This window comes from Mauremys reevesii, linkage group 11 (genome assembly GCF_016161935.1).
Source record: "Mauremys reevesii isolate NIE-2019 linkage group 11, ASM1616193v1, whole genome shotgun sequence".
In the NCBI taxonomy this organism is placed as follows: domain Eukaryota; kingdom Metazoa; phylum Chordata; order Testudines; family Geoemydidae; genus Mauremys; species Mauremys reevesii.
Window position 1 is genome coordinate 5,465,450 of NC_052633.1, and position 12,398 is coordinate 5,477,847.

General features: G+C 52.7%; 1 protein-coding gene across 3 annotated transcripts in view; it reads left to right on the forward strand.

Moving 5' to 3' along the window:
- Positions 1–12,398, forward strand: part of COL18A1 (collagen type XVIII alpha 1 chain) — a 269,164-nt gene that overhangs the window by 137,319 nt on the left and 119,447 nt on the right. The window contains exon 1 of one of the 3 annotated variants that reach the window (XM_039494503.1): positions 9,553–10,279. The exons of 1 other annotated variant lie outside the window; for it this stretch is intronic. In XM_039494503.1, the coding sequence (XP_039350437.1) occupies positions 9,631–10,279 (649 nt within the window). In that variant the 5' untranslated portion in view covers positions 9,553–9,630. One more of the 3 variants, XM_039494502.1, reaches the window with a different exon arrangement.

The following is a 12,398-nucleotide window of genomic DNA, read 5'->3' on the forward strand; positions in this document are numbered from 1 at the left end:
AGGGGTTCTCCAACTGGGGGTTGGGACCCCTCAGGGGGTCACAAGGTTATTACTGGGGGTCGTGAGCTGTCAGCCTCCACCTCAAACCCTGCTTTGCCTCCAGCATTTATAAATAGTGTTAAATATATTAAAAAGTGTTTAAAATTTATAAGGAGGTTTGCTATGTGAAAGGGGTCACCAGGACAAAAGTTTGAGAACGGCTGAAATTAACCCCTCTGAAGCCTCAGGGAATGCGGGGGCGGGGAGGGGGGTCTCCCTTGGTAGGGTTGGGAAGGAGGTAGGTGGTGTAGGATATTGCTCTTCTCATGTGATCCCTCCCCCAGTGGCTAATTTTAAATGAAGCTCCCCTCTCCTGACATGAATGTCCCTATGGCACTGAAATTACATGTAGACTATAATTTGGCATTTGAGAAGTGAAAGGGATGGTTACCCTAATGGAAAAGCTAACAGCTTGGCTCTTCTGCAAGCCTCAAACTGCTGAATGAGCTGTAGGGTAGGGAAGGCCGTGCCTTCCAAACAACCTGGCTCTGCCCCCTATCTGACCCCCACCCACTTCCTGCCCCCCGACTGCCCCCCTCAGAATCCCCAACCCATCCTGCTCCTTGTCCCCTCACTGTCCCCCAGAGACCCCCCCATCACCACCCCGGGACCCCACTCCTGCTCCCTGTCCCCTGACTGCCCCGACCTCTATCCACCTCCCCCACACACACTGAGTCCTGGCAGACCCCGAACGCCCACGATCCAACCCCCCCTGTTCCCTGTCCCCTGACTGCCCCCCCCACCTCTGCCCCCTCCCTGTCCCCTGACTGTCCCCGGGAGTCCCTGCCCCTTATCCTAACCCCCGGTTCCCCCCTCACCCGGAGCCTCAGCGCATCGCATCCAGGAGCGTCCCTGAACGGCGCTGCAGTGTGGCTCCGGCAGGGCCTGACTCCTCCCCGCTCAGAGCCGCGTGGTAAGGGGGTGGGGCTGCAAGTTCCAGGGGGGGCCTGAGCTCCCTCCACTGGGCGTGGAGCTCCCAGCCCCGCCCCCTTACCATGCGGCTCTGAGCGGGGAGGAGTCAGGCCCCGCCGGAGCCACGCTGCAGCTGTTCAGGGACACTCCTGGATGCGCTGAGGCTCCTGGAGAGGGGCGGAGGCGGGGTCGGGCCGGGGCTGGGGCAGGAGCCTCAGCCGTTCTCTTGGGGGCCCCTGCGGAGCCTGGGGCAAATTGCCCCACTTCCCCCCCGGGCGGCCCATCCAGCAATTGATAGTCTGCTGGGCGGCTGCCACCCAGGAAACTTAGGGGAGCGGGGAGCTGATAGGGGCACTGCCGGTCCACCCTGGTTTGAAGCCCCCACCAGCTAGTCCGATGGGCTGCTCTTCCGACAAAGCAGGCAGCTGCCAAACAACGTTAAAAGGGAAGATTGCACAATTTTAAATGATCCTATTCTCTAATTGATCAGCAATGTAACAATGAAGCAACGTTAACTGGGATGACCTTTAAGTGAGGAGTTACTGTATGGAGAAGAGGTTCCGATTTAAACCAAACCAAAAGACTCCTAAAAGAAAGCAGAGAGATGGCCAAAATGCAGTGATTTAGTACTGGCATCCCTGCTGAAGCTCTGACATATGTAGTTACCAGTACAAAATATCTAGCAGAGCATGTCAAGGGTTTGTTCCCATTTGGTTTCCTGTGTAAGAATGCGATAGCTACGCTGCACTTTCAGATAACACGGTGCATTGGCTGTGGTGGAGAGGGAATGCAGATGCACTGTCAGAAGGTGACTGCAACAAAACTCTGTTGTCATCTGATAGAAGAAACTTGTGGATGGACATATCTTAGCATTTGTTTTTAAACAATATTATTTCACTCGAGTTATTTTCAAAGTTTGAAGAATTCATTTCCTTGATCTTTATATTTGTTTGTCAAGATCTCAAATGAGCCTAGCAGTGCGCTACTTTTCCTCCCTCTCTAGTGTAGTCTGACAAGGGTAAATGTTGAATATGGAAACTTTAGAGAAAGAAAAAGAAAAATGCATTCTGTATTCAATTAGTTGTAGCCTATTTTCATGGTTTGATGTATCTGTTACAAAAAATACTCTAGAAGTGACATCACATCAGTTCCTTTTCAAACAAAGCATAAATATGGCATTGTTACTATGTCAACTAATATTTTAATTAGCAAACTTATTCAAGCTATGTTTAAAAAATACAGTGGATAATATGTCTTATCGGAGTAAACTAGTATTTTATGTTCCCTGGAAGTATTTTTGGAGTGTTGCCAAAGGCATGCATTAAGCTATAGCAAATGTACATTTAATTTTTAAATTGATCTCTCATACTTTTTTGTAGCCGAATGGAGGAAAATTGATACTCGTAGAAATAACACTGCTTCTTTTTCTGTGATCTCCTGGTTAGTGAAATCTAGAATGAACTGCTTGTATTTAGGATATTACGATTTATTACTTTATAGAACTCAGGTGTGTTTGGGTTCATAGAGAACACAGTCCTTTCCCCACAGACCTTGCAATCTGTGTCAATCCTGTAAGGACTTACACACATGCTTGGCTTTACACACTGTGAATAGTGCCACTCAGAGTGTATAAAGAGACGCACATAGGTGTAGCTATGGCATGAAGGAGGGGATTAGGTGGGGACAGCCATAGAGGACAGCACTGCAGCTGCAGCGGTTTGCTTTAAGGCATGTATCTTTCTTTGGATTGTTTATTTTTTACAAGAATAAAAATAAAATGGATAATTTTAAACATAGTGAAAATAATTGAGTCTTGAAGGAAAGAACATGGATTCTTTTGCCAGCTAAAGGAAACACGGAATCCTGGGCGATCTCTCATTCTGTCAGCCACCCGGGAACGGTACATAGCTGCTATAACCACACGGCTTAGGGTACGTCTCCACTGCAACTGGGAGGTGTGATCGTGGCAGGGGCAGCGTGCCCCAGCTAGCTTTGTTTGCATTGGCTTGCTAGCTGTGGCGGTGAGGGCTAGTCGTGCTGGGCGAGATTGTCCCGCAACTAGTCTGTGCTGCTGCCCGTGCTACGCTGCTAGTCTCAGCGAGCACGCTCGACCAAAGCTAGCACAGTTGTGTCTGCGGGTGCTGCCGTCGCACCCCCTGATTGCACTGTACACGGACCCTTAAGGACCGGAGACTATTTGTTTTTGTGATGGTTAGTCCGAGCGGAATCCAGGTGGGTGTGCTTTCTTTCACAGTAACCAATGCTGTACCCAGGGGTCTTCCTTGTGAACGACAGGGAGGAGAACGCCGGCCCTTACTTGGAAGGTGTAAGCAGTTCCTCCTCCGGGGGACGGGAGAAGATTTTCTGTGGTTTCCTCTCCCTTGGGTGCCACAAGCATCTTCAGCCTCTTGCTGCAGCTCTGGCCCACTGCTCACCATTTTGAAAATTGAAACTGGATCATTATAAACATGCAAAGTGTGCAAGCTTCTCCCGTGGCAAGCTGTGCTTTGGAGTAAAGCATACCTGAGACCATGGGCCTGAGTCTCTGACTGTCAAGGGCACTTGCTGGTAAGGCATTGAATGCTTCCTTTACTCAGTGCGGGGCTCCTTTGAGTGAAGCTGCTGGTCCGGCTTCCCAGGAGTGCTCGGATGTGCTGCTGGCCATATCCTGTCTTTTCCTCCTGGAGGCTCCCAAAACACCAGGGCTTCTCAGGCTGCCTGCCTCCGGCGGGAAGGACCTCTCCCAGGGGAGAGCCTTAGGGACACTTAAAGCAACAAAGAATCCTGTGGCACCTTATAGACTAACAGACGTTTTGCAGCATGAGCTTTCGTGGGTGAATACCCACTTCTTCGGATGCAAGTGGGACACTTGCTTGTCATTGTGCAAACCCACTCCCCAGTTGGATCCTATCCCCAGAGTATGCCGAGGGCTGTCCCCATGTCATGGGTGATGCTCTGGAACTGCTCCCTACGAAGCCAGTCAGGACTCTGGGGGAGCCTCCTCTCTCTGAGCAGACTGGCTCCATGGCAAGAAGCTCACACAGCTTTCACCTTCCTGGGCCTGACCTCGGAGCATTCAGCATCCTCTGCCCCTCCGTGCGCTTCCCACAGCGAGTCTGCGCAGGCGGGTCCTGGGGCAGCCAGAGGGTCCTGCACCCCCACTCCGCAGTCAGACGTGACTCTCAGCCAGCCAGTAAAACAGAAGGTTTATTAGACGACAGGAGCATGGTCTAAAACAGAGCGTGTAGGTACAGAGGACAGGACCCCTCAGTCAAGTCCATCTTGCGGGGCAGGGAGCCCAGAGCCCCATCTGGGCCTCCCTCCATTTCCCCAGCCAGCTCCAGACTGAAAACCCCTCCAGCCCCTCCTGACCTTTGTCTTTTTCCCGGGCCAGGAGGCCACCCGATCTTTGTTCTCCAACACCTTCAGCTGGCACCTTTGCAGGGGAGGGGCCCAGACCATCAGTTGCCAGGAGACAGGGTGTCGGCTGTTCTCTGTGCAGATCCCTGCACACCCCTGTCCTCTAGGGCTCTGCAACAATCCCACACCCTTATCCCACCACCTAGATACTTAAGAAAGGCATAGGGGAAACTGAGTATTCAGAGAAAACATTAAGAACATTCCCGCTTTGTCACACCCTGCATAGCAGACAGGGAAGAGTTACTTGTACCTCGCTAGACTGTCACTACCTGCCGCGGAGCGTGGCTACACTGTTTACAAGGAAACTGCCATTTGAGTAGAAAGTCCCCTTAATTTCTCAAGTAGGGTAGTTACCTGCCCTGTGTGTCCTTCACAGAGAGCTCAGTTTGTTATTAATAATGGGGGCTGTTCCCTTGAACCTGATTAATTTCTAATGCAGTGGCAAGGGGGAGCAGGACTGTATCCAGAGCAACAGAGGAGGGGACTGCGTGCACTGAAGCACTGGGTACGTGGAGGGCTGGAAAAAGGAAATCGGGGGCAGAGCTGCGTGAGAATCCAGACCCTGCTGCATACTGGAACATGGCAGACAATTTGGGGAGTGACTGAGTGCCTGGGAACAGGCAGAGTTGTACCCTGGGCTGACCCCGTATGGATCTAAATGGGTACGTGGGTCTCGAGACCTGGGGGAATGGGAAATACACCGGAGAAAAGGAGCCCTTGCCCCAGGCAGAGCCATTCCACGTTGGGAATCGCGGGCCGCTGCAAAGGGAGTGCACAGTGCAGTTTAAAACGGAGGCTGCTGCGTGTCTGGGGTTTGCTGTGTGAAGAAGAGAGAAGTGGTGAAGGAGAAGCCGCATGATCCACTGCAGCTCAGATGGGCTCCGGTTAGGAAGCGAGTCTCTCGCTGAGTTAGTGATGAAATTGGGGCCGTGATTGTGGGGGGAGAAGTGTCTAGCAGCAAAGCTGCAGCCCAGGTGTCTGCCAGGCTGCATTGTGTAAAGGGTTCTCGAGCGTCTCTTCACATTGGTGTGACCAGCCTCTGCATTGCCCCACTCCCAGCTGTGTATAATCCTTGCCTGCAGGCACCAGTGAAGTCCTGTTCGTCTCCCTTGTGGCTGCGTGGTCTTGGTCTGGGTAGGTGCTTGCTTGGTCTTTCCGTTGTATGCAGTAGCCGACGGCCCATTCCTTGACATAAACCACATGGCCTGACAAAATGAAGGTTGTGAATTCTTTGCCTTTCTAAGGCAGATGAAGACCCGTGTTTGCATTGTTACTGGTCTGACAGGGAACTTGATGCTGGCGATTAATTGCCCTCCCCACTGTTGCTGTAGTGTCCAGGTATTGGAGGGTCTCTGCAGGGATGGGTGGGGCTAGAGGGTGAACCAGACCCTCGCCTCCATTCCTTCTTTTGGGTGTGAAAACCCTTGCTGTGTCCGAGAGTTGGTGTCTGCCATGTGAGTCTGCACTGCAAAGCCCTGCTAGTGTTTGGTGAGATCTGAGCCACGAGGAGAGTGAAGGGAGCTCAGGAAATGGTGTGATTACTAGACCGTATTGTGCACTCTGTGGAGGAATCTCCTCTGCAAGGCTGATTACACGGCATTAGGCGTATTGAGCTCATTGGAAATGGAATTTCCTGGTAATTGGTTTACTAAATTCTGAGGATGCTGATTCCGATCTGACAGATTATGCAAAGCATGGCTGGAATGAAGGGTTTCCCCTCCGCTGCAGAGTCCTGTCTAAGAAGTTAATCTCTGGGAAGCCCCAAGAGCAAATCAGCTCGTGATCCACGGGGATCTGGTTAATCTAGGGAGAAGAGTCCCTTGAGCAGGGTGGGGTGGGGGAGGGGACACCACCCTCCCAGATATGTAGGGGAGCCTCACAAAATGCAGGAATTACGGGATGAAAGCCCATGGCCACTAGGCCGTACATGAGGGGTGTACTGGTTTGTCCTGGCCCTGTACTCTAATCATCTGTGAATTACTGAGGACTGTCCATTCGCCAGCTGATGCAAAGTCCGTCACAGTCCCTGGAAGGGCTTTCATTGACTTCTGCGCGCTTTGCGTCGTGCTGTCCTGCAGGATGGACGTGTGGGTTAGAATGCCTCTCGTCGTGCTTCTGGGCTTCTTGTTCCTCAGGCTACATGGAGTGGGAGGGTCCTTTGGGGCAGCCCTAGGCTAAGGGAGGGAAGTCGTGCCTCCTGTGCTACGCAGCAAGGCTTTGGCTGTTGCTTAGCCAGGGAATTGCGTGGGCGAGGGGGTTTGCTTGGGCTGCTGCAGGGATATAGAAGAACTTGCAGAGGAAATGTGGAATGACTGTTTCATGCATGTGTTGCTCCACGTGGTTTGTTACCCATTCTCACCAGTGTGGTGTTCCTCAGCGTGACATTCCTGTCAAAGAGGCAGCATGTGAAGGCACTTGTGTCCAGCCCAGTTCACCGAGTCTCTGGGTCCAGCGCAGCTCAATGGGAGCCTTTCTACTGACTTCATTGTGGCAGAGATCCCTCCACATACATCGCTGTACATGAGCCGTCAGAGCCACCTGTTCAGTCTTGTTTTGGTTCATGACGTGCATTAAGAAACTAACAACAAAGGGGTGCGTAGCTGTAGAAGTTCCTCACTTTAAATGGTGGATGCGCAGGGTGTGGAACAAGCAGAATGGCAGGGTTCCATGAGGGGAAAGGGCATTGCAGATGTGCCTGGCAAATGGTCTGGCCCACGGTTAGTTCTTGGCTCAGGTCCCATTGGCTGGCTAATTATAGGAACAAGGCTGAAGACAGAAAAGTTCACATTCTTTTTTTGCCTGGTATGAGCTGACAAACAGACTAACCTATTAAGTTCTTTGGATTTCAGTGTAACTAGAACCATATAAATGGCCACAGCTCAAGGTGTTTTATTCCACGTCTCATTTTGCAATAGCACAAGGCTGAATTACATCACCAGCTTGTGGCCTGCGCTCTGAGCAGGGCTGAGCTGTTCTTGTGTGAAATCTTGTGGCCTGGGGTTGGGGAATCCCGTGCAGTGTAAGATTGATGTTGCAACCCTACATTGGCTCCCCTCACAGCTCCTGGGGCTGGCCGAGTGGTGGTGGTGGGGGAAGCTGTTAGGCAGAGCCATCTCTGCCTGTGGCTGGTGGCACCACCGGAGAGGCTGAGCTCAGAATGGGTGTCCAAAGGTCTGGGACGCTCTGTGAGCAGGAGAATATCAGGGCAGGGCCACACTTAAAATGCTGCAGCGGTGAGCTGCTGTAGTGCTTCAGTGAAGATGCTACCTATGGCAATGGGAGGGATTCTGCTGTCAGTGTATGCCCCCTTCCACCCCCCCACCCCCGTGCGAGAGGCGGTATCTAGGTCGATGGGAGAATTCTCCCATCACCCAAAGCTGTCAACACCGGAGGTTCGGTCCGTTTAACTGCATCGCTTGGGTGTGGATTTTTCACACTCCGGAGCCACGTAGTTGTACCGACCTAATTTCCTCGTGTAGACCAGGCCTGAGTCTCAGAGTTGGTGCCTTTCCTGTCAATGGAGACAGTCTGTTAGCAGGTATTCAAGTGGTTTGTTTTTCAAACTGTCTTCAATGCTTCCACATTTCTTTAGTGTGTTCGATTCAGAGGTCCTGTAGGTCTTTCGTGCAATGGCATGATGGATTTGTAGCTCAGTTTTAACAACTAGATCTGTTCTTTCAGTGCCCACTTTTCCTCTGTTTGTCTAATTTTGTATATGTGGTGTACTGTAAATGGTGTTCGGTTTGGAAATATGTCTTGACAATAATAGTAATTTTCTCCTAACTTCCTGTACCTGCAACACAATAGAAACTGCAGGATTATTTTCTGGGATTTTTAAAATGTGCATGGAAATGAGGGGATATTTGGATTGCTGGTTTTAAAAGTAAAATGTATTTTTTTGTACAGGATTACTTGGCAAGTTTAGCACTGTGAGGCTGGAAAGGGAAAAGGAAATTGAATAACAAATGAGTGGGGAATGATGCTAACCACAGTAAGCGCTTGGCACGTCACTACACACGCACACATCACCTTACAGGGCTGGAGGGATGCCCTGGCATGGGGAGCTATCATCAGCTCCTTTCAGAATGTTCTGCGGTGAAAGGCTTGTGATCTGATGCTTGAACATCAATGCCAGGGTGGTTCTGTGGCTCCGGATCCTGAATCTCTCCTGTTCTGGCATTGGGGAACATCTTGACTCGCTGACATTAAACAAGGATGGATAACTGTTGGGAATCCTGGCTGCAGTCACGAGGCCTAGACAGCAGAACGTCTGCCTAGAGGTGGCAGGGAGTTCACAGCAGCACAAGCTGGCCATGAACCCCATTTCTCCAGGAGGGCCAGCGCCATCTCGTACAGTCCAGAAGAGAGTGGGGCTGGGTGAAGAGAGGACCTGGCCAGGACACCTGGATATGCTAATTTACCTCGTTCCCTGGGCAGCCTGAGTCTGCAGAAACCGCAGAGACTCGTCCACCACCAGTGCTCACTCCGGGCCAACCCCATCAGGTGCCCCGCCGAGCTGAGGGGAGAAGGAAGCCCAGGAAATGCCTCATCCCCACAGTTACAAGAGCAAATCCCTGCTGTAGAAGCCAGGCTTATGAGAGGGGGAGGAAGGAAAGGAGTGGGGAGGCTGCCAGCTGGGCTGTGTGAAGAGAGATGGAGCCCAGGGGCTGAAGTGACTGACTGCAAATCATCGCTCTGCTTTCTCTGACAGCAGCACCGTTCTCACCGCAAGCCACAGCTCCAATGCCTGCTCCCTCTGCATGTCTGACAAGCAGCCTGCATGCTCTGGAGTTTTTCTCACGTCTAATTACAGGAGAACAGCTACTAAAACACAAGCATGCGGCCAGGAAGGGGCAGGCGGCTCTGGACATGCTAAGCTGTGAGCAAGAAGGAGTTAAAGGTCCACGGCTAGTGAGTGGGTGTGGCTGAGAAATAAATGGCAGAATGCTTCTCCGGAGTGTGGAACAAGGGTGCAGTGCTGCTGGCTCCCAGGGAGGAGCTGCGGAAGGGTTTGGGCAAAGGATAAAACTCCAGGTGTGCTCAGAAGCCAGTTCCCAGCGGGAGCATTGCCCTGTCGGGGAAGGAGGGCGGGGAACAGGAGAGGCTGGCTGGTTGGGAGCAGGGCTTGGCAGGGGCTCTGGCTAGCCACGCCTCCCTTCGGTTTTGTGCATGCTTCGAGGAGCTGCAGAGGACAGACCAATGTGAGCTCCCCTGGATGCTGGTCTGCTGCAGGACACTTTTCCTGGAACTGTATTTTTCATGGCTCCAGCTGAGCAGCGTCTGTGTCTCCTGCTGTTGCTAACCTGCTGCTGCTCCTTGGCAGAGGCACAGTTTTTTGACTGGCTCTGGAGGACCCCAAAAAACCCCACGGTAACAACCCTGCCCCCCCCAGAGAGCCAGACGACGGAACTGCTTACCTCTCCTGTGGCCACCACGACACAGGCTGCTTTGCCAGCGACCGCCCAGCCAGGGGACCGAGTATGGAGCACACTCCCAGTCACGAGGCAGGCACCAGCCATGGACACAGCTGTCCCCGCTCTGGCAAAACCTGCCATGCCCCAGGGCAAGGAGGAGAACATTGCGGGGGTGGGGGCTGAGATCCTGGACGTAGCAGAGGGCATCAGGAGCCTGGTCCAGCTGTGGGATGAGAGGACCAGCCAGAGGACCGGGAACACAGGGGAGCCCACAGCCGTTGCTCCTCTGACAAACCCTCACACCAGTCTGGCTGCTCCAAGCTCTGCAACGGGGCTGGCTGACCGTGGGAACATGACTGCCAACTCGACAGGGGATGGCCACAGCCTGCTGGGGACCAGGCAGCCAGAGGCTTCACTTCCCATGCCAGCAGGGCCTCCCCCTGCCTGGAACAGGACTCGGGCGCTCTTACAGAAGCCTGCGGCGGCTCTTCCAGGTAGTGCTTCTTTCTCGTTTTCACCAGGTGGAGGTGCCCGTGGTGAGATGGGGGCTTCCCAGGAATACCTCTTTGCAGAGGATCAGGAAGGTGCTGCCCTCCCACAAGCAAGGGCTGGCGGGGGAGTGGCCTCAGAAAAGAGAGGAGGAGTGTCACCGACAGCAAGTGATCTGGACTGGTGGGCGCTGCAGACCAATATCAGCATGCAGGCCGGGATTCCAGCCCAGCTGGCAGGTTCTTTAGACAACTGGCTATCCCATTATGTTGCACGTTCAAACCAATCGGTCTCTTACGGGAATAGTACCCGTCGCAGCCTTAAAAATAACAGCAGCCAATCAGTGCAAAGTCCTGACCCTTCCACAATGCATTTTGGGATGGCAGTGGCTGATTTAAATAGGAACCCTACTGATGCGGTTTCTAATATGAATGCAACTAATTCTGTGGAATTTTTTTCTGCCAATAATTCTGAATCTCTTGAGTTTGATTTACTAACCTACACTATGCAACTTTATAACAATGGTAGCGCAGGGCTTGCTTCCTTCTTTCCTGGACTGACACTTGCAGCGGGTCGCTGCTTGCCCTTCCCAGCCGATCTGCCATATTGCAACAACCTGGGCAGAAAGCATTTCAGATTACCGAATTATTTCCATCATGGCAGTGACGTGGAAATTCGGGCTGCTTTGCATGAGTGGGAGGGGCTTCTTACGTCTCGGTGCCACCGCTACCTGGAATGGTTTTTCTGCTTGCTGCTGGTCCCCGGGTGCAATGCTTCTATTCCGATAACGCCCCCACCGTGCTGGGGGTTCTGTGAGGCCGTGAGAGATCTGTGCTGGATTCATTTGAAAGAGGGGCGCCTCCCAATATCATGTGACTCTCTCCCTGCAGAGGATGCTGGGTATTCTTGTGTGTTTGTAAATGTGTCTGCAGGTAATATCACAGGGGTAATGTTTCTTACCAATTTTTCTGTTTCTTCCCCCAGGTAATCTTTAGCTAAATCTGTACTTGCTTTGCCAATTTTGTGGTTTTGTGGGGGTAAAGCAGTGGCTTCCATCAAACTCTCCCCTGCCTTCTCCTTCCATTGGTGTGTCTACACAGGGGGACGAATGGGACAGTCTGGGGCTGCTCTGTTTAGAGTTCTGCCAGCTTGGGTCTGGCTTGTGGCCAGTCCTGCTAGCCCAGGTGCCCAGACCACACTGCTAGTGAGGCCTGTGCTCCGTGCCAGATGCTGAGGGAGGTGAATGGCAGTTGGGCTAGGGGGCAAGTGACTCCTCCCCCCGTCTCTGCCCAGCCCCACAACCCCTCTAGCTTTGGGTCAGAGGGCAGAGGAGGAGTGGAATCCATCCAGCACCTGGCATTGGTCACTGTCGGAAGGCAGGATACAGGGTTAGATGGACCATTGGTCTGACCCAGTGTGGCCGCTCTTACGTTCTTATTCTCTCCTCTGCTGCCAGCGAAGGGTCTGAAATCACTGAACGACTCTGCTGCTGATGACATTGTACTTGGTGCCATATCTGTGGCTCGTGCATTCTAGCAGGGCGATGGGGCAGTTTTCATAGTGTCCTTGCACTTTTGGTGGGGGACTCGAAGAGCTGGGGGGTGGGTCTATTTCAAATCACCTGTCTGCTGCTGGAGGCAGCTTTCTCTCTGGAGAGTCCAGCTTGCCTATCATGGCTTTGGGCACATGGTGCAATGCTGTGATAGGGTGCTGTACGCCCGTGGTGCTCAGGGTCTCTTCACTGGCTGTGGGTGATGCAGTGAACGTTGCCTTCCAATTTCCTTCCCTGCCTGGTGCCTGCTTCCTTCAAGTAACTGCATGCGCACCAAGCCTTCTACTGACTCGTTCAGCCAGGAGCACGGACCCGTCCCTCTGTCATTCTGGGGCTGTTATCCTCGCTAATGCAGTCTTGTTGCTGGGTCCTGAGCATCGACGCACTGTATAGATGCTCTACTGCTGAGCTGGGGGCATTCCCACCTTCCCTGTCTCTGGGTGTCCCCTGCGCACTGCCCCACGGGGTCTGAATGAAGTTCCTTCCAGAGATTGCTCCCTCTGTCTGTCTCTCACAGTACTCTAGTGAAAGAGGAGAGTTCTGTGTCAGGTTCCCACCCCTAAAAAGGTCTG